This window comes from Lepidochelys olivacea (genome assembly GCF_965140295.1).
Source record: "Lepidochelys olivacea isolate rLepOli2 genome assembly, chromosome: 2".
In the NCBI taxonomy this organism is placed as follows: domain Eukaryota; kingdom Metazoa; phylum Chordata; order Testudines; family Cheloniidae; genus Lepidochelys; species Lepidochelys olivacea.
This window is the reverse complement of record NC_140412.1, coordinates 204,669,858-204,692,081: the sequence shown is the minus strand read 5'-3', so window position 1 is coordinate 204,692,081 and position 22,224 is coordinate 204,669,858. Positions and strand designations below refer to the sequence as shown.

Below are 22,224 nucleotides of genomic sequence, written 5' to 3'. Positions count from 1 at the left end.
GGCTGGGAGGCCCACACCCTTTAAATTGCCCTGCTGCCGGACACCTGGGGTAGCAGTGGCAGCCAGGGTTCCAGCGGTGATTTAAAAGGCCTGGGGCTCCCTGCCGCTGCTACCACAGCCCTGGGCCCTTTAAATCATGATTTAAAGGGCACGGGGACTTAAAGGCCCCACCCTTCTGGTTGAGGCCCTGCCCCTTCCGGTTGATTCCCCTAACCCTCCCGCTCAGGACTCTGGCCCTGTGTACCAGTAAGTCCCTTAAGTTATTTTCACCCCTGCATATATATGGGGAAGGTGAAATATTTTTAAGGTGCTAGTTGGCTTATTTTTGCTATCTGGAGAGCAAAGATGATGATTTTATTGTGTTCTGTATACAATGTGGTATGTAAAAAATTTGAAAAAGGTTCCTAAGGACTCGAATAGGCACTTTCTGAGATCCACATATCTGCTCATTACAATAAAAGTAATATGATATTTATGCATATATGGAGAATGGAAACAAGTTAAGTTTTTGGAGTCAGGGGATAGGAAGATCCATTCATTCTGGGATCCTGAAAATAAAGGAAACTGCAGAGACATTTTGGTAAATGTTGCTCCTTAAAAAGATTAAAACAACAAAACTCCACCTCAAATCTCCAAACCTAACTATCCATAAAATACTGACTGAAAAGATTAACAGGTATCTTGAAATTTCTTTTGACACCTAAAGTTTCCTGCCAGTTAAAAATGGGATGACAGAAATATTCTATAATATAGTCAAGTTAAGAGTTGTACAGATTGTCATGGTTAATACATTAATATTTACTATGCTGAATTTAATAATGTCAGCATACCAATAGTATATCTGAATTCATATCAAAATAGCCTACACAATAATTTTATCACACTACACTAGACATGATATAGAAGTAGTCATTCTTGCTTATATTAAAATGTTCACAATCCATTTTATACAACTCTCAGTTTCTGTTTTGTACATTTTAGTCAAATACATTAATTACGATGTGGAGAAGTTTTCATTAGAGAGAAACTGTTCTAAATGGTGCTTTTTGATAAACTACTTCACAAAATAGAAGTGATTAATTGAATTGTCAGATTGCACACAAGGAGAACCATAATCACCTCATTCTAACATTGTTAAATATGGTTTATTATATCATTGTATAGCTAATATTGTTATTCTTTAGGACAGGGTCAGTAGTTTTAGATGACTTTTGAAATATAAGTAAACTAGTCATTTGAAAGAAACAGCCCAAACAAATTCATGTGCAGTAGGTTTTACTGGTACCAGGTAATTAAGAGCTACAAGGTGCTTCATTTTCCTCTTCCTCTTATTTAAAAAAAATATATATATATCAAACATTATCAGGTTTGCGCTTGCCTGTACCACTGTTATTTTCTTCTGCTCAAAGAAGAAAAAGATTCAGTCTTTAAAAATCAGTTTGTTGTTTGGCATTAAAATACACAAAAATAATTTCGTGTCCAGTCTTTTTCTTCCCTGTCCTTCTATTTCACCATAGGGAAACCTCACTTATTAGAGGATGGGGCTTCACTGTGGTAATGAATCCCTAACCAATGCCAGAGGAGTACAGTAAAAGAACTTCTGCCCTACCTATTTATGTCCTCTCCAATTCTTTCCCAATAATCCCATGTCCCCAAACATGTCTACATTTAATACCCCCTCATTACTGCTTTTTTTGGCCAGGATATCTCTATATGGGCAGAATTAAGGTTGCCTGGGTACCCAGCAGTCAGAAAAATCAAGGACATTTTAAAAAATGTTTGGGATCACGAAGTTATCAGCATGTATAATGTTTCTTTTGACTAGCCATTAGCTCACCAAGATTTTTTTGTGGAAATTGTATTATATTGCTTTACAGAAATATAAAGGACAAGTAAATTAATTAGGGCACAGTAATTGTGTTGCTTAATTTCTTACTATTGGAACACCACCATACTCTTGCTTTGATATCACTTGACTATAAGCACACCATGGTTTGTACAGCAGCATTCAAATAATAGATTCCAAAGCCAGAAGGGATGATTGTGATCATCTAGTCCAGGGGTAGGCAACCTATGGCACGCGTGCCAAAGGCGGCACGCCAGCTGATTTTCAGTGACACTCACACTGCCCGGGTCCTGGCCACCGGTCCGAGGGGCTCTGCATTTTAATTTAATTTTAAATGAAGCTTCTTAAACATTTTAAAAACCTTATTTACTTTACATACAACAATAGTTTAGTTTTTATTATAGACTTATAGAAAGAGACCTTCTAAAAACATTAAAATGTATTACTGGCACGCAAAACTTTAAATTAGAGTGAATAAACGAAGACTCTGCACACCACTTCTGAAAGGTTGCCGACCCCTGATGTAGTCTGACCTGCTGTACCACACAGGCCATAGAACTTCCCCCAACTAATTCCTAGAGCATGTCTTTCAGAAAAACATCCAATTTGATTTATAAATGGTCAGGGATGGAGAATCCACCATGACCACTGGTAAACTGTTCAAGTAGTGAATTATTCTCACTATTAAAAATTTTCATCTTATTTAGAGTCTGAATTTGGCTAGCTTCAACTCCCAGCCATTGGATCACGTTATACCTTTCTTAGCTAGATTGAGGATTCCATGATTATATATTTGTTCCCCATGAAGATACTTACAGACTGTAATCAAGTCATCCCTTAACCTTTGCTTTGTTAAGCTAAACAGATTGAGTTCTGAGTCTACCACAATAAAGAATGTTTTTTAATCCTTTTAAATCATTCTTATGGTTCTTTGCTGAACCCACCCCAATTTCTCAACTAATTTCAGGAATTATTCTGTGATACTCTGAATTTCCCCAAATCTTCATTTCCATTTAAATACACTTGCTGATTAAGATGGATTGTCATAATATTTGCATACTGTTAGTTACTTAAGATGCCCATCTACCGAGTGTTATGAAGAAACTGACAATATAAATGATACCATCACAAATATATTCAGCTAGCTAAGAAACTGCCCCTCCCCTTCCTGTGGTACCACCAGGGTTATGATGATTGATGCAGGTGCTCTAGGTAACAGGCCCCTGGCTTAAAAGGGAGGGCGGCTATGAAGGATCCATGGTATTGATTAGTTGGCTTCTGAGCACTCTATTTTCCAAGGCTTTTCCTGAAAATACTAGTTGAGATCTATAAGATGCTATGGCAGGGAAGGCTAAGTTATGATAGGTTGATTAAATGACAGGCATATTTGGGAAGATGGGGATCAGTTTTGGCAAGGATGGGTAAGTCTTTTTATTATGAATACTGACCCTTTAGTTTTGTAATACATCAAAATAATTGAAAAAGTGCTTTGGATATGTTGGTTTTAAATTAAATATATGTAAATGAATAGTAACTATTGACTCACTGTGCATGTATTACTTTTATACGGGCCTATGACAATATGGCTATTCCAAACACTGTTTCATTAAATTGGTAGCTGCCTGTAACACCTTTATTCTAATAGTGAAAGACAACACAAGAGCTGAACTTGAAAACTCAGGACAATAATTACTAAAATCAAATATTTGTTGTGTAAATTATTATAGAAAAACAAACGCTTAGGGGCTCAGGGTTTGGAAGATAAGTTAAGGAAAACTAATTTTAAAACATTGTGCTTTAAAATGAACGTATATTTATAATTTTAGGATCAAATTTTGAAAACTGTCCTCCTATTTGGGGCTGGCAGTCAATTGCAAGCACATATAACGGGGGGAAGGCAAACAACAGTATTTAGATTACAGCTATCTTATTACATATGTAAATCAGGTGGTTAACCATCTAAATGTTTTAATGTGCCAGGAATTTACTGTGTGTATAAAGATAGAGGCTGAAGTACCGTTCATACTTTTCGTCCTTAAAATGTATGTATATTGTGTTAAATATACTAAGGGCAAATATCAGGGTTCTTCCTGTTCTACCATTGAAAAGATGAAGATAAATTCATTTGTCTTTAGTGTCTCCTAACTTCCTCTTCCTCACCTTTCTACTATCTTCCTCCCTTTCTGTCACAATCATACAGGCCTTCTTACCCTACCTCAAACCCATCACTCAGTGGCAAGAACATCTTGCCCTCTTTCGAGTGCACGGTGACCTCACACGTCCCATCTGATTGCCTTTCCTACAAGTTTCCCATGGTGCCTACCTCATTTCTGGTCTTCCGCCTCCCCAATATTGATTTCTGGCCTTAGCTACTAGTGCGGTAACTCTTATCAGGAGGACTAGAGAAGCAAGCTGCGTTGGGCTGGGACTGGAGCCACTGAAAACTGGTAATCCGCTTGTCAAGTGCTTAAAAATCCTTCTTTCTTGCCTCCCCATCAGCACAGAGCACTTAAAAAAATTAGACAATGCCCAGTTGTCAGCCTCCTGGAAATGAGTCAACTGACTCATGGCTGAACAGCATACATTATTTAAAAATAAATTTGAAGCATTATAAAGAATTGTATGGGGAGGAGGGAGACAACTGTAGCTGCTATTACTCTAAAGTGATAAACTAACCATTATATACTAGGTATCAAAATTCCACCTCTTGAGTAAATATTAATTAATGAGTTGCTAATGTCCAAATGCTGAAGGAGACTAACTCCTGATTGGCTGCAATCTGGTCATTAAGAGTGGTAATTAATGACAGATTGCACACAGTGCTAACCAACAAAACAAACTAAAACCTGCTCCTCTCCTTTCACAAACACTGAAACAAACAATTCTGAAATAACAGGCAGCTTTCAAAGAATAGTTCCAGCTTTTCAGAAGCACCTCAGCTAATGAGTGTATAGAAAAGAATTTATCTGAAGGAGAAGAAAGTGAAGCTAAACAGCCTTTCAGGCACATGAAACCAGCTCAGAGAAAACTCTGAGATGTGGCAGCAGCTACTTAAGAAGAAAATTCAACTGAAAATAATGTACAAACAGCTCAGTTCACAATCTCAGTAATGTAATTTTTTTTCTCCTGCCATTTACTGCTCAGATCATGATGAGTGTTGAAGGCTGAAATGAGAATTCCTCTAGCTGGTCGTTATATGTATGATCATGACCTTAAAATCATATATTATTGCTTACTTTCTAAGGTAGTCGTAGTAATATCAGTTATGATTAACGAATAGAGCATCTTTGAGATGCCATGTGTACTTCTGCAGGGATTCAGTTGTAATTTACCATTAATATATTAAACCATTATTTTAAAATGTTACTAAATTTCTTAAAATCCTATGCTGAAAAAAAATCAGACAAACCAGAATTTTCAGTGTGATGGGAAAAAAGTTTAAAATAAACAGCCAAATATAACATTCTAAATGATATTTTAATAGACTGGTATTGAGTAGTACCACTTCAGAGTTGAATAAAACTTGTCTTATTTCTAACTAGCTTTCTCGCAAGGTAGTACAACCATTCCTGCTAAAAGGTTTGCAGACAAACTTTTATTTTGCAGAAATCTTTTGGATAAATACTGTAAGCTCTCGAACAAAGGACGGTTGTCAGGTTCTTATAGTATGTTATCTAAAATGGTAATGTTCTATGTAGTGCTTTAGTTTTGTAATAAGTCACTGTGATAAGGTTAACACTTCAACACACAACAACATACAAATAAGAACACCCAAAGATGAAAATTACTTCGCTTATGTTGCTGTATTAAAATTTTATTTGCTAAAGGGTAAAAACAGATTTGCAAAATTCACAGTTAACTTAAAACAATAGTTTTAAACCTTTTATTCCGAGCCCTGACTGCCTTCAGGAGGGAGAGAACATCTGGTTATTTAAGGAACACAATATGTTCACATTTTCGATGACTTTTATTTCTAATTGGGTTTTTTAATTTTTTTTTATTTGAACAACTCTAGTTAGAACTATGTTTTTTAATCACTTTATATTCTTCTGACTGCCCTCCCTCAACATCTCTACTTCTTCATCTACAGTATTTGCTTTGAAATTTCACAGCACTACCCAACAGTGGTGATGTGAAAAAAATATATGGAAAAAATTAGGTACTTTTGGGGTATTATATTCAGAGACACACCTACTACCAATTCCTTTGGGTATATTACAAGAACAATTCCTACTATTGCTCCAGTTTCTCACTCAACACACACACTTTTACTTCCCCCTTCTTTCACATCAAGTCAGTTTTCACATAACCTTCTATTCTAAAAAAGCCTAAATAGATAGAAATCCCATTGACTGATATAATTGAGAAGAATTACTGCTTACTGAAGAATTGCAAATTTGGAATAAGCGTCTTGCTAAGTGAGCTCACAATGTAGCCCTGAGTAGGGGCAACAACATAGATTTCAAATTTCAAGTTTGAATTCCAGATTTTCTTAACTACTGAGGATAATCAAATGCACTTTGGGCACTATGTAGGCCCAAGTGTGGCTCTGTAAAGTCTTCTGTGCTTCCCCTCAGAAGCAGTTGCAGTAACTTGTTGTTGGCTATTACAGAGCTGTGTGCTCTATTTCCAGGACACTGATATATAACTTCTGTTGACATAGAAGGGCTCTTCTACTAAGGACAGCTATAAATTTCAGTCAATAAAAAGCGAGAGGGCCGTCAGGCCAAAACCTTCCCCCCGCATCAATCCTCAAGAAGAAAACAGGGACATGATGTGTTATCGATACCACGGGGTACAAAGAGGAGGAATGGGATGCGATGAAGAAAAGGCCAGTTCAGATTGACTACAGAATCATAGATCCAGAGCTAGAAAAGCCACATTAGTTAGGTCCATCTACTCCATTCCCCAGAGGCTATGGCAGGATTGTTCCCCACAGAATATTTTCGACAGTTTTGCCTAAATTGCAAGAAAAACTCCCCAAGAGTGAGATTATTTGGCATTTAGCTATCTTTCAAGGATAACCTCCCAAAGAAACACATATTAGTAAAGTACCTACACTGCTTTCAAGCTGAACCCCACTAAACTTCTGAACTTTGCTGTTTGTCCAGTTGAGATTTCAAGCTCCGACGGATAGAGACCAGGTCTCCCTTACACGTTTACAAGACAGTGAGTGCACTTGCTATGTGAAACAAATCATACTGGACAACGAACAATTGCCCATAGAGTGCAGTAGAGGCTCCATGGGATGGCACAATTAAAACCATAGAAAGCCTCGGAAGAAACTTTTTAGGGAACCTGCCCTAGCTCAGGGGAGGCAAATTGCATTGAACCTTATATGCCTTCTGCATCTACTGTTCCTAATGGGAAGTGCACAGGAAAGCCTTAAGGGGTAGAGAAGTCAGCAAGTACTGAATTAGCTAGTCATAGCTTCCAGGTTACACTACTGTGCAGAGCCTTCTAGCCTCTCTTTGCCTTTTCCCTCAGGGAGAAAGGAAGAATTGAACTATTGTTACACCTGCAGCAGAGAGGACATTTTAATTCTCCCATGTGTACTAGTGCACAGCCCCGCACAGACTTCTGGAGTTTCTGTGACCCAAAAGGCTGCAGATATAGATGCATATATCCTTGCGTAACAACCACAGAACTCCTTTCCTTTAGTTCTTTTCTTTCACTCCATGGCAATTATGATGGACTTATACAACATTTAATATGTAAGTCTTCCACAACACTGAATTCAAACCACTACTAACAAATCCCAACTCATTTAGAAACTGGGTTTAACTCACATGTGCTTAAGGACACAGAGATGAGCCTTAAAGTTTGTCTAGGGAAAATAAGGAACAGGGAAAGGGAGTATATATCCCCCTCTCAGCTCAAGAGGTAACTGTTCTTAAGGAAAGGTCATTGAGAACAAGCTTGGCCTCTTTATCCCAGGAAGCATAGCTTTTTTTAATGCAGCCTTGAAATCAACAAGCCAATGTCATGTGAGAAGCTACTAGACTTTCTTGGGGCTCTTCATTTTCACACATTGTTGAGGACTGCAAAATGACTCAACTTTCTGGAGGACTTAGGGGCTTGAACATTGTTGATAAGAACGCTGTGGCTTGGCTTCATCGAATTGTATATATATTTAAAAAAAAATTCTCTGGGAAGATCTGGCTTTCTAACATCCAGAGTTCTGTTCAGGTAGACAAGCACAGCCATACAGTGGGTGCGAAGGCACTTTTAATTTGTGTTTGTGAGGACAGACAGGAAAAGGAGGATCACTTCATGACAGGCGGGAATCATTTTACTTAGAAAATGGGGAATGGTCTGAATCAGAAAGGCTCAATTTCATGTAGACTATTCTCACTGAACAGAGGACTACTTGAAAGGTAAGGTAAGAAATATGTTCAGACCTCTCTTAGGGTATGTCTACACTTACAGTGGCATGGAGAGTACATACACTGCATGCCCCCCCCCCCCGCCCCGAGCATGGGTATAAAGAGCAGTGTAGGCAGTTAGGCACTGTTAGTTAGCTAGTTTAGACAGTGAGTAAAGACAATGCCAGAATCTTAAGGTCTACACCTTACGCAGCTCTCTACATACTCAAATAGTGCCTCCCACGTCTACACTACTAGTTTTAGCCATTTAGGGTCACGTTGCTTCCCCACTGTTGGAGCCTTCCTACACAGCAAGGAAAGATTCCAGCAGAGGAGAAAGGCTCTGGCGTCTCCTCACTGTTGGAGCCTTTCCCTGCTGCTTCCCCTTGCCAGATCCTTTCACCGTGACGTGGAGCTAAACACTGCAGGATGGACACAGACTGCTTTTCACTCCAACACATAGCTACGTGCACCCTACACACCGCCACCTCAAAAGCACACATGAGGATGTTTAGCATGAAACTGAAGTCTCATGAGGCTGAGAATGGGTGGAACTTGTCTTTAGCTTGTCAGCTTCCATCTGTTGGAGACAGGAAAACAATTGAGCAGGAAGTCAGGGAGTCAGGAGGTGGGAGGTTGGCCCCATCTGCTAGTAGGAAGATCTATACACACATTGCCTGAGATGGCACAGAGGGCAGCTTGAGAATTTTTAATCATTATTAAATTAGTCTCATGTACCAACATATTCTCTTCCTGAATTAAACGACATGTGCTAGAGTCAGTTTGATGGCTTAGCATAGTTTCATCCCCCTCTCCTCAACATCTTCCCTTTAAAAATATTTCTGCTTTGTTTTGAAAAGAGAAGGCAAGAATGTAAATGCTGAATAGTCTGATTTCAGAGTCTGCTGCCTAAATCTTAAAAAAACAAACTTAATACTATAAACTTTCTTAAGCATCAGGGAGATGACGGATTTTACCTCTCATCTTGAAAGAAATCTATGCACAAGAAGAATGAGGCAAGCAGCTGTGAGGACACGGATTTCTGCAGAAAACTGACACAGAAACAAGGAGACAATTTTTCTTAATCTATAAAAGAATACATGTCGGAAGCCAGTGACATTTTGCAGAAGACAGTCACCAACTGATAAAAGTGCAGAAATTCTCCTACTCAGAGGTGACTTGAAGGAAGCTTAGACTGTCCATTGGCAGCCTAGTGACGTGACATGCTCAGACAATCCTAACACTGGCAGCACAACCTCGGAGAACTGCGAAGGATCCAGATACCGAGAATACTGTCATCCACAGCATTATCTCAAATACTTAATTTTAAATATAAGGGTAGCTCTAAAGCTGCTGAGTGTTCAGTAAATTTCCTTATGTCAGAAACATTACATTAGTAAAACAAGAACTCACTTTAACAAGAGTAAATAAAATCTGTGTGAAACTTTGAAGACTAAGAGTGGATCTCATTTTTAATTAAAAACGTAGTAGGATGCTACGGACCCTCTAGGTGCAGCTATGGTTAGCTTGCAGAATTAATAAATCACATGTATAAAAGTCTACTAGGAAATTGTGCTATGACTTCTAGACAGTTTACGTTACCATAGACTTTAAATATATATTACCGTAGCCCTGTAAGTCTTCTGGCATGTGGTCCTCTGTGAAGAATATTAAGTATGAACTACTGACAAGTGGGGAAAACCTTTACTAGGTACAGTAGTTATTTGACTTACTGGAGCTGTTTGCTTAGCACGATGGTAGAAGATTACCACTTAAAACCTGGGGGAACCATAATCTAATTTCACCAGACAATTCTCCCCATGAGTAGACAGTTTCCAAAAGTAGCTCCTTGAAAAAGCCCCTCACCCCACCCCAAATGTAGGATACTGTGTCTCATTAACATTTTGTAGCACTTTGAATGTTTTATTAGAGAGGTTTACCTCCTGTACTGGTAATATTTAGCAATGGTTATCTTACCTTTGGATCTCTGAGAAACAGTGCTCTTAGGATGAGTGAGTGTACATCTCCTATAGGTGGATAGTGCATCAGAAGTCCCAAACAGGTCTGATAATTACTTGAGATCACTAAAAAATAAAAAATAAAATAAAAAGGGGGGAATACACACGCGTATATTTGGGTCTTCTAAAGGAAACATTTTTTTTCTACACACCCTCTTGGGCAGATTTAGCAGCCCTTCCTCATGATAAGTACAAACAGACCCTCTGAAGTCAAGTTTTGCTCAACACAAGGAAGAGGTTACAGAATCAAGCCTTATATGTTGTGTGGGCTTGATCCTGTGCCCATGGAAGTCAATGCTAACGTTCCCATTTATTTCAATGGGGCACTCTGAGATTCACTATGCAATTAGTTATGTTCTCTTTCATGAAGAAACACTTTCCCCCACAACCATTCTTTACTAAAATACCCTCTTCAAATATATATTATTAAACAGACATCTATCACTTTTTGTTCTCTTTAGATTCATTAAAAATCTATTTTTGATAAGACCTCATTTAACATTAGTCTGTGAAATACTTGGGTCTCTGCTATTCATGTTCCTACATTTATCTGTTGGAGAATCCCAGTGAATTACCTGAAAATACTGAGCAACAACTAAGGATTCTGAATTCTTGCTTTTACTTTTAAATACTTTTAAAATATCTCTTAGAATTTTGTGACTTGCACAGGAGACTTTTCTCTGCCTTAAGTTCATCTCCCATTGTAAACAGATGTGTACATTTCCATCCTAACTTAAGTACACAGTATAGTTCTTTGCTCGCTCTCTCTCTTTTTTGGCAAATCAATCTAATTATGAGTGCAATTATTAAACACATCTTTTCAGGCAGGTCTATGTAAACTACTTCATTTCTTTTGCACTATCTAAATTCAGGCAATCCATCTGCTCCAGCTGTCAAAGCAGTGCCTAATAATGATGCTTATACTGTGCACTATACAGACTCCCTTCAACAACATTAACTGTAAATAAATTGTAAAGAAACTTTACTGTTTTGAGAAATTTACCAATCAGAATCTTAAGTGAGAAAATATCCTTGCAGAACGCACAAAGTTATTTTGATACAATAAAAAAGCCAAAATAAATGATTGTTTTGTGACCATACAGACTTACCAGTCTGATTTTTTTTTCTTTCATGTGAGTAAACCTCATCTCCTCCTGTACCCCTCCTCCCCCAAGAGAATTATGGGGAAAAGACGCAGGACTGGGCAAAATGAATAATTATAATCTGCGTAGGGAACCACTTTATCATCTTCATTTCCGTTGCTGATCCGACAGCTTGTAATTTCATACATCTGCTTTCATTTGTAAAGCACTCACTTATCCTACTCATTCTTTATCTGTTCTGCCTGTTCTTTTTCTGTCCTTTTGTTTTTCTTGTTCATATTCAGATACCTGTTTTTTCTTCTTGAAGTCACAAAGCTAGCATAATGAACACAAGTACAATAGTCTCAGTCAGAGTTCTTTCAGCTGAGTATAATGCAACTACCACATATTATACAACCAATCAAATTCTCATCTTTAAACCAGATTTAAACACACTGTACAGTAGTTATGATTAGGATCCTTTTTATTTTATTAGAGCAAATAAAAATGCTGAAAATGGATAGTAAATTCTAAATGCTTCTATAAAGTATAGACATTTAAACTAAAGTATTTCCATTTGAACACGCCAGCCTGTCTTCTATTTTGCAATTTAAAAGGTATTAAATAGCTTCTTCTGTCTTTCTTTCTCTTGGGGACTTGGAGGGTGATTTTTTTGCTCCTCTTCTCCCCCCCCCCCGCCCTTTTTTTTTTTTTTAGATACTGGAGAAAATGAGTAAATATAAATAAGAACAAATTTATTTCAATGATGAAGATTCAAACATTGATAAAACTAGTATTTCAACTATAAGAGAATTACAGTAAAGCTTTAAATTTCATTGGAAGCATTACAAAAAAAGGCAAAAAAAGGCAAAAAAAAGCTAAATTCCAAAATCAAACCTTATCTCAAGGGAAGAATAAAGCTCACTCTCTGAGACAAAACTTTCTCCAAAGGCAACCTGAGACTGTGGAATGAAATCGCCCAGGAACTAAGGACCATCACAGACTTCACCTATTTCTACGCCAAGCGTAAGGCACACTTCTTTGACCTTGTCTTCTCCAATGTAAGTGCATAGCAATAGGTACGTTTGGGTCTTCAACACAAAAACCCTACCAAAAGACACTTCACTGCACACGTTTCTTCCTCTGGGAAAAGGATGAGAGAACAAACAACACATGACAGATGTGCACTATTGGAAGGTGCTTAGACATTGCTATGATGAGAGCAATATAAAAACTGATGTAGAATAATAGAAGGATAGGCTCTTCAGCAGTATAAATACTTTTCATTTATATAGTATAGGGCCTGTCATACATGGATCTGGAAGTGCCTTTGTCATTCACCCCCACCCCCCAATCACTCTCATCTCCTCCTTGGTCGTTAGGCTTCTCCCCTTGTACTCACCTGCCTCCAGTCTTTTGCGAGACATCTTAATGGGAGAGAACATCTCTGCCCAGGGCCCGTCTGACCAAGACTGAGTAAAGAGTTAGGCTGCTGAAATTCCCTTCAGCTCCTCTCCTTAAAGAGACTGACGGGTTCATGTCTCTTTGGGGCCAAGTATGTGAGTTATCCTATACAACTGTGGTCTTCTTCAAAAAGATTTATTAAAAGTAGAGAGAAAATGATATTGAAACAAAAGAAATGGTTTGCCTAGCAAACCTCATCTGAAAACTTGGTAAATTCCAATGAGGTATATTCCCCTTAATTTACAAGCAGAAGAAAAGAACCCCTTACATACCTACAAATCTAGTCCCTCTGTGATAATTCCCTGGTCAACCTGACAGCCTCTCCCTACTGTCCAGAGAAGTCTCACCATATTTCTCACCTGCTCTGCTTATCCAGACCAAGCTGTTAGAGTTCATTATCGTAACAGGGTAGGTGAAAGTAACATTTCCATAAAAGAGAGTTTGATCAGGAGTAACATCTGGAGGAAACGCCAAAGTCCACGTCCCCATTACAAGAACTATCCAATTTCCATCTCAGCTGGTCATTGTGGTAGCATGGATTTACTTTTTTTTCAAAACCCTCTTATCAATTTGCCTTTGCCATGAAATATACATCATCAACAGACTTCAGACCATCTGTAACATCAACTAAGTTATGCCAATGAGCCACAGTAAAAAAGTATTTTAATAACTGTTTAAAAGAAGGGAAAACAGAGAAGGATTACATGACTTCCCTTAGACCACACAGCAAGCCAGTGGGATAGCCGGGAATAAAACTTATGAGTTCTGGCTCACAATCCTCTTATTTACCCACTAAACAACAGTACCTCCTATGAAGAGATTCTTGGGAAAGTGAAGTAGTAGTCAAGTAACATAACATTTCAAAGGCAAAAGTGAGAAAGGTAAAAAACATACAAAGAAAAAAAGTACAAAGTGAAACACTGCCAAATATGGAACAGGTTGAAAACTAAACACAATAGTAGAAATGCACTATACTTTTGTCCTGACGATGACCGCAAACTTTCTTCAGGAAAAAAATTTCAAAATCAGTAGATAGGATCAATTCTTGTTTTTACTTTTTTCCTATTTTATTTTGTGAAAAATAAGTTGAAATAGTTTCTAGAGAGACTTGCAAAGTTTTGGAATGCCTCTGAGGCCCACCAGCAAGTAACAGAAATAAACCTAGTGTGTTGTGGAAAAGCGAACTTTTCAGAAGGAAAAAAATAAGTACCAAAAAGAGGTCTCCCCAATATGGAGGAATGTATATAGTATATTATAATATAGAAGCTTTATTCCAGAAAGGAGAAACAGCTAATTCAGAGATAATCTTGCTTCTGGGTTCCTCTAATTCTCTATGTTACTACAAATCAGAGGATGGCATATCCCAGATGAGGGGAAAATCTAGAAATGTCTGTGATAAGCGGCGGAAAGGACAGTCTTAGGGATAGCGAAGCACAGTAGCATACTATGGCACTTGTACATTCTTTTGAAATATGATGAAAGACATCCAGAAAGATGATCCGGCAGATGTTTGCCACAGGCTCTTTTTTGGCTGTTCTGCCTAGGAGGGAGCTAACCCTCTAGTTAAGAGGGCATCTATAGGAAAAAAAGGAAAGATTTTTCCTTATGGTAAATATGCCTCTGATGCATAAAATAACCCATCACACAATCTTTGGACATTAGGAAATCCAGTATTAGTATTTGGAACAAGCACAGGCAATTTGTTAGCCTTTCTATAATGGCTGGTCCTTGTAATGAATTGTTTTAATAACAGATTTTCATCATATGATACAATTTGTCAAACAAAGCTGCAACTGTACATAATCTTAAAGTTATAAAAAGTGGCTATTACTTTTACCATTTCCAGTCCAATTCAAATGAACTTCTTGGGAATAGATTTTTTAAAAGATTCCTACTTTACAGTCCAGTCGAACTCCCCTTGACTTAAAGATAATCACCTGGGAAGTTTGCATAAAAAAGGCAAGGACAAACCACCTTTGGAGAAGAGTTGAACATTGTTGAAAAGATTTCGGGAGGCAGATAAGAACTCGGTGCATTGAAATTAATAGTGTTAAACTCTTGCTATAAACCTTTTTCTTATCTGGATTTTGTCTGAACTAGCAGCATTGGTTTGACTAGTAAAAGACTTTAATAAAAGGTCTGCAAGTTTTAATTTAATCTGTTTTCCTATTCAGTTTAGCTTAAAGGACAGCATTCACTTGAACGCAGGGTTCTGGGACAAAGAGCAAAAGTTCCTGCAGAACATCATTATTCAGAGTAGGACAAGTATTCTCTAGTCTACAAACTGGAAATATTTTTACATTTTTATGACTGCTTGCAAAATATGTTTGAATTTTCCTGAAAGGGCAAATTTACTTGTGTTTACATATTGTACAGCCTTCCCAAGCATGCCGAATAGGAGCTGCAAAATGCAAAATTAGATAACAATTAAATAAGCTGTAGAAAGAATTGCGACGGGTATCCTAAATATTAAGCAAGGAGAGAAAGAAAGTTTCCCGATGATCAGTACCTGAAAAAAGCAGAAAGAGAAAAACTGCCAAATGTTAAGCCTTGTCCAGCATGAGAAAGTATAGATAATATTAAACTGTCAGAGATGGTTTTTGTTGTGTGGTTTATGGCTTCTGGAAATTCTGTTCACTACGGAATGCAGCATCTTGTCTTTATGAAAACTGCTTATTTGAGTCATAGTGATCTGTCTCAATGGCTCCAAAAGAAAGTAGACACACCCTCCTCTATACATTTTGATGGTTTCTGTGACGTCCTGTATCTCTTTAGCAGCCTTTTTACAGAACCAGCTGGAACCTTCTGAAAGACATATTAGACCTCATCTTCAAGAAGGAGAGCCTTGATGAATTCAACTTGGCAGATCTTCTGTAAATAGTTGCATCAGAATGAATACAGATTAACAAATTCTGTGTTGTCTGGACACGCTGTTAGTTGTGTTTCGAAGCACACAAGCCTTCCTAACAAAGAGGTAACGCCAGATGCATGTAACTTTTTCTCAGAAGGAAAGAGGTCACCAGGACTGTTAAATCTGACTCACAAGCATGTTTGTGTGTGAATTTCCTTTGGTTGTGCGTCAGGGCTTTTCATCAATATTCCTATTAGAGCAACAGGAGTGACACTGGATGCTGCAGAACCTCTGGATACCACTGTCCCTAATACAGAAACTGCAATTGTCTGAGACAGGATGATAACATTACCTAGTGAAAAATGGTCAATGTTCTTGTTGAAGTTAGGATAGATGTAATAGCTTTTAAACATATTTTAAGACTCAGGTTGTCTGCTGAGCAACACGGGCTTGATGCCTTCTTAGTGGGGCTCGGACACCCTTGCTGCTTTCCTGACCTTAGATCAGTCTCAGTGGGGCTCAGATACCCTGTCAGGTTCTGCTGTGGTCCTTGGTGGTGCTTAGACACTAGCCTGGCTATGTGGGAAAGCTCCCTATTCGCAGGATATCACCCTGGGTTTATCTCCCTCTTCCCTCTGACTTACTGGCTCCATGGGTCAGCTTGGGAAAAACTGTAAGTGGTGGTATCTCCTAAACACCACCCACTCTTGGTTTCAAAATGAAATGTCAAACACTAGATTGTGCAGACCTTCATAGTATAGTCATATCTATCTTTTCTTACATGCTTTGATCAGTAGCGAAATAGTTAATGTTAACATTTAAATCATCATTAGGCCTGCTAGATACCACAATATTGAAATAAATTCACTGCTCCAAAACTTCTTTAATAGTTACAGTTGACTGTCCATTTCTTGTACCCTTCCAGAACATCAAGTGCACCTATACTTAAACTTCTGAAAACCAGATAATACAGAGTTAAACTGCATACCAGCCCTGCCCTGTAACCTTAACTCTGCCCCAGGGATATGGCAAGGGCCACTGGGGATATATAGAAGTATGTTTTAGCCCAGCTTGTCCTATAATAAGCAAACATGAGGCATGATTAAGTATATGTGCCATTTTATGTGGGAATGTTGTGTCCCACAGAACTGTATTCTCTCATTTTTTTTATACACCCCAACTGCCCTTCACTATGCTAAGGTCAGCTGTATTGAATGGTGCAGGGATTACTTTCTAGCAGTTTGCCACAGTGTCACTGTGATACAAGGAGAGTGCATCTGCTCTCAAAGGCATCATGAACCACTCGTTTCTGTAGTCATTTATGTGTGTTGCATAAATAGAGAAACACAATAGTCTATTCTTGCTGTGTGGATTCAGAGCAATCTGGTAGTATACATGATATCAGTGCTCTACAGGTCAGAGAGAAATAATGTTCCAGAGAGAATCCTTAGGACAAAGGTCAATAGGTAGTGACATCTGGGAACTCTGGGGCAGTCAAGAATAGGCTAGATGAAGCTTGTTCAGTCTTCCCTAAATGTGACTTTTGCCTTAGTGAGGACTAGGTCTGACTGTTTCTCCTGCTATATCCTTATGCTGCATCCCCACAATGCTCTATCTGGAAGGATAGAGTGCCATACCATCTGACAGGGCAAGCTGGGAGATCACTCCAAAAAGGTAGGATTAAAGTTGCAGGGCAGTAGCAGCTGCACAGTTAAGGAGACACCAGCATTTCCATTTTAATAGAGGTGACAAAAGGTGTAAAAAATTCTGTCTTTTGGGTTAGAGCTCTGTTTTTCAATGTTCTCATAGTTTCTGCACTACTTGATTATTTTATAGCAGTTTGTGGGGAAAATACAATCTGGGGTTTGTTATTTTAGAATGCTGAAATTTGTTTTCTGTGTTTATTTTTCAAGATAAACAAATTACTGTTTGGATTGATCACAGTATCCTGGCATCACAGTCAATGTCAACCTAATACCTGTCCTTAGAACAGAATTTTCCATTATGGATACTTTTCTGATGCTCAGCAACCACTTTGACCGTGCTGAACGGGATTAGAGGTACAGCTTCATGCTTTGGTTTGGTCACATTCAATCCCATTGGTTCAGAAAATGGGCAAGGAGCATGTGGCATATTACCTTAATGCTGCTGTAGACTAATGTCTTTCCTCTTCCTTCTATTTAATTAATGCTGTTTTCCTTGGTGATACTGCTAAAGTAAAATCGGAGTATGCATCTGGATTTTAGAGAACTTTGATGTATTGACTCTTAAACCAGAAACTTTGTTCTCAGGGCAAAACTTCCAGAAGCAAGTTCTGCAGAAGGTAACCAGAGAGCAACTAATGTGCACAAAACACATTCTCAGAAAGCAGCCAAAGGTAGGTCGCACATGGTGCTACTCAGGTTCAATGGTCATCTTACTGAGCATGTCAGCTACCTGCAAACACTCAAGCTTTCAACAGAGCCTCAGTCCTGCTACATAGGATGTGGAAAAATTGGAAGAAGTCCAGCGGAGGGCAACAAAAATGATTAGGGGACTGGAACATGTCTTATGAGGAGAGGCTGAGGGAACTGGGATTGTTTAGTCTGCGGAAGAGAAGAATGAGGGGGGATTTGATAGCTGCTTTCAACTACCTGAAAGGGGGTTCCAAAGTGCATGGATCTAGACTGTTCTCAGTCGTAGCAGATGACAGAACGAGGAGTAATGGTCTCAAGTTGCAGTGGGGGAGGTTTAGGTTGGATATTAGGAAAAACTTTTTCACGAGGAGGGTGGTGAAGCACTGGAATGGGTTACCTAGGGAGGTGGTGGAATCTCCTTCCTTAGAGTTTTTTAAGGCCTGGCTTGACAAAGCCCTGGCTGGGATGGTTTAGTTGGGGATTGGTCCTGCTTTGAGCAGGGGGTTGGACTAGATGACCTCCTGAGGTCCCTTCCAACCCTGATATTCTATGATATGTGCAAGCGTCTTGACCCTAGCCACATTGTAGATCCAAATTTTACCCTGAATAACATTTAAAATAATGCTTCTTCAAAAGGAACCTGAGTTGCTGGGTAAAAATCAAGCTATAGTTTGGTCCCCAGATGAGTGCAAATAGAAGTTAAAAGAACTGTAAAATTTTGATTACACATGATTTTTTTTTTTAAAAAAAAAGAGGGGGCTGTAACTAACGAACCGCTGGATTACACAATTTCAAATTTGGACAACTATCCTGGATTCCCATGAGGCACAGCAAATTTCAAGACAATCCAAGTAAATATGTTGATTTTAGAGCACTTAGACAAATGAGAGGAAAGTGATCAGGAACAGCCAGCATGGATTCACCAAGGGAAGGTCATGCCTGACTAATCTAATCGCCTTTTATGATGAGATTACTGGTTCTGTGGATGAAGGGAAAGCAGTGGATGTATTGTTTCTTGACTTTAGCAAAGCTTTTGACACGGTCTCCCACAGTATTCTTGTCAGCAAGTTAAGGAAGTATGGGCTGGATGAATGCACTATAAGGTGGATAGAAAGCTGGCTAGATTGTCGGGCTCAACGGGTAGTGATCAATGGCTCCATGTCTAGTTGGCAGCCGGTATCAAGTGGAGTGCCCCAAGGGTCAGTCCTGGGGCCAGTTTTGTTCAATATCTTCATAAATGATCTGGAGGATGGTGTGGATTGCACTCTCAGCAAATTTGCGGATGATACTAAACTGGGAGGAGTGGTAGATACGCTGGAGGGGAGGGATAGGATACAGAAGGACCTAGACAAATTGGAGGATTGGGCCAAAAGAAATCTGATGAGGTTCAATAAGGATAAGTGCAGGGTCCTGCACTTAGGACGGAAGAACCCAATGCACAACTACAGACTAGGGACTGAATGGCTAGGCAGCAGTTCTGCGGAAAAGGACCTAGGGGTGACAGTGGACGAGAAGCTGGATATGAGTCAGCAGTGTGCCCTTGTTGCCAAGAAGGCCAATGGCATTTTGGGATGTATAAGTAGGGGCATAGCGAGCAGATCGAGGGACGTGATCGTTCCCCTCTATTCGACATTGGTGAGGCCTCATCTGGAGTACTGTGTCCAGTTTTGGGCCCCACACTTCAAGAAGGATGTGGATAAATTGGAGAGAGTCCAGCGAAGGGCAACAAAAATGATTAGGGGACTGGAACACATGAGTTATGAGGAGAGGCTGAGGGAGCTGGGATTGTTTAGCCTGCAGAAGAGAAGAATGAGGGGGGATTTGATAGCTGCTTTCAACTACCTGAAAGGGGGTTTCAAAGAGGATGGCTCTAGACTGTTCTCAATGGTAGCAGATGACAGAACGAGGAGTAATGGTCTCAAGTTGCAGTGGGGGAGGTTTAGATTGGATATTCGGAAAAACTTTTTCACTAAGAGGGTGGTGAAACACTGGAATGCGTTACCTAGGGAGGCGGTTTTTAAGGTCAGGCTTGACAAAGCCCTGGCTGGGATGATTTAACTGGGAATTGGTCCTGCTTTGAGCAGGGGGTTGGACTAGATGACCTTCTGGGGTCCCTTCCAACCCTGATATTCTATGATTCTATGATTCTATGAAATCAGCTGCTAAACAGTAAACTAGTCTCAATCTTAACTATAGTTAAGTTATAGAATTAGGGGCAGTTCACATCTTTCAGTGCCATTGTCCCAATCTGTAGCCAATCTCAGGCAATTTATACTCAGCTAACATTCCGAAGGTTTTCTTAGCAACCAAAAGGGCTAGATCTTAACATACTAGAGAACAAAATGGCAGTCTCAGAAAAAGCACCTGTTTGATTAAATTAATGAACCAGCTCAATCCAACTGATTATATCAAGAAGTCAGTTAAAGAGTTTTCCTTTGTATCTAGTTATTTAAATTGTATGGAATGTTCAACTCATATAAGTATCAGAGTAACAGCTGTGTTAGTCTGTGTTTGCAAAAAGAAAAGGAGGACTTGTGGCACCTTAGAGACTAACCAATTTATTTGAGCATAAGCTTTCGTGAGCTACAGCTCACTTCATCGGATGCATAAAAGTGAGCTGTAGCTCACGAAAGCTTATGCTCAAATAAATTGATTAGTCTCTAAGGTGCCACAAGTACTCATATAAGTCTGTAACATGATTACATACTGAAGATCGTTATAAACGCTGAGCGGAAAAACTGATGTGGGTGCACTCAAAAAGGACTAATTTTCCAACAGTTCAGTGTTTGTAACATCTAAAAGATCAGGTTCTGAATAGTCAGAAATAAATAAGCATTTGACAGAAGAGTGACTCTTCTCTATTAGGGATTGATGAACTACAAAACTTGTAAAAATATGAGATGTGGCGAATAACACACCCCAAAATAAGAACAAAATGTAACAAAATTTGAAGATAAAATAATATAAAGAGAAGGAAGAATAGCTGGGTATACCCTGGCTGTTAATGTTATGCAATATTAGTGAAGCCTTGTGGACTAGGCAATGTCAGGATAAAGGACGTCCAGGTTCAGAATCATCTGATGTTACAAGGTTTTCATGATAATCACCGCCAACCGCAAATGGAATGGACACTATATTTGCCGGGGACAGCAGATGGCTAATTAAGAAAATGAAACCTTTGTTTTTCTAAAACTTGGTCAGGATCTTTCCCATTGCTGGTGATGGGGATGCGATGCAGATAAACTTCCCCCAAGAGAGAATGGACAAGGCATCTATTGCAGTCTTGAGAACTGTCATTCTGTGCTCACAGAAATATGAAATAGATTTTTCCGGGGTGCTCCTCCATTAAAGAAAGATCCAGTTTACCACTGACCCAGTAACCATTCATGAGCAGAGGCAGGGGTCTGTGGATAACTGTGCCTGTCTGTGACCAAGTTTTCATTTCTTGCCAGCCAAGAGATGCCTAGGAGTGTATTGTTTGACATTGCCCAGTCCTCAGACTTTTAAGGCCAGAAGGGACCATCATGATCATCTAGTCTGACCTCCTGCATCCACATGGAGTCCCAACACAGGAATGGTGATACTAATTCTCCCTTCTATTTTACATAACAATTTTTTCTTATAGAGTAGCCATTTAGTTGAAGTAAATATAACTTCCTGAACACCTTGTTGTATAACAGATGTCACAAAAGTACTAAGTAAACTATTCAGAGCTGGGACTGTGGCTCATTTACTTCCACAAAGTATCCAGCACACTTTTGGGTATGCAATAATAATGATGATGATAATGGACATATCTGGTTTTAAAGCAGAAACTAATCGTACAAATGGAAAAGCAGTCATTTTGTCTATTCAGCTACCGTCAAATGCTGATGTACTTACAATGGCCTCACATCAGACAAATATGCAAAACATTAGCAGCCTCTCTATTTGTTTTTCGACTTGAAAGAAAAGATATTTCACTGCTGTATTTTCTGATTTTTTTTCTGAAATACAAAAATATTCAGTTGTACTCCAGTTGCATATTTGTGCAGTGAAAAAACCCCCCATGAAATAAATGTCCTCAAACCTCCTTTCTGAACTCATCAGCTTCTGCTAATGGAGATATATTTCCATGCTCTAACATAAGAAAAGAGTATGTGCATACTTCAGATCCAAGATTTAACAGATAGGAAAATAACTTTGATATTGTGCATGAATTT

General features: G+C 38.9%; 1 protein-coding gene across 1 annotated transcript in view; it reads right to left on the bottom strand.

Annotated features, from left to right (window-relative positions):
* The window catches only part of TBC1D5 (TBC1 domain family member 5), a 470,928-nt gene that overhangs the window by 108,600 nt on the left and 340,104 nt on the right, over positions 1–22,224 (bottom strand). Inside the window, exon 16 of the mRNA XM_084621915.1 lies at positions 10,189–10,295. Coding sequence (XP_084478041.1) covers positions 10,189–10,295 — 107 coding nt within the window. The remainder of the gene's footprint in view (positions 1–10,188; positions 10,296–22,224) is intronic.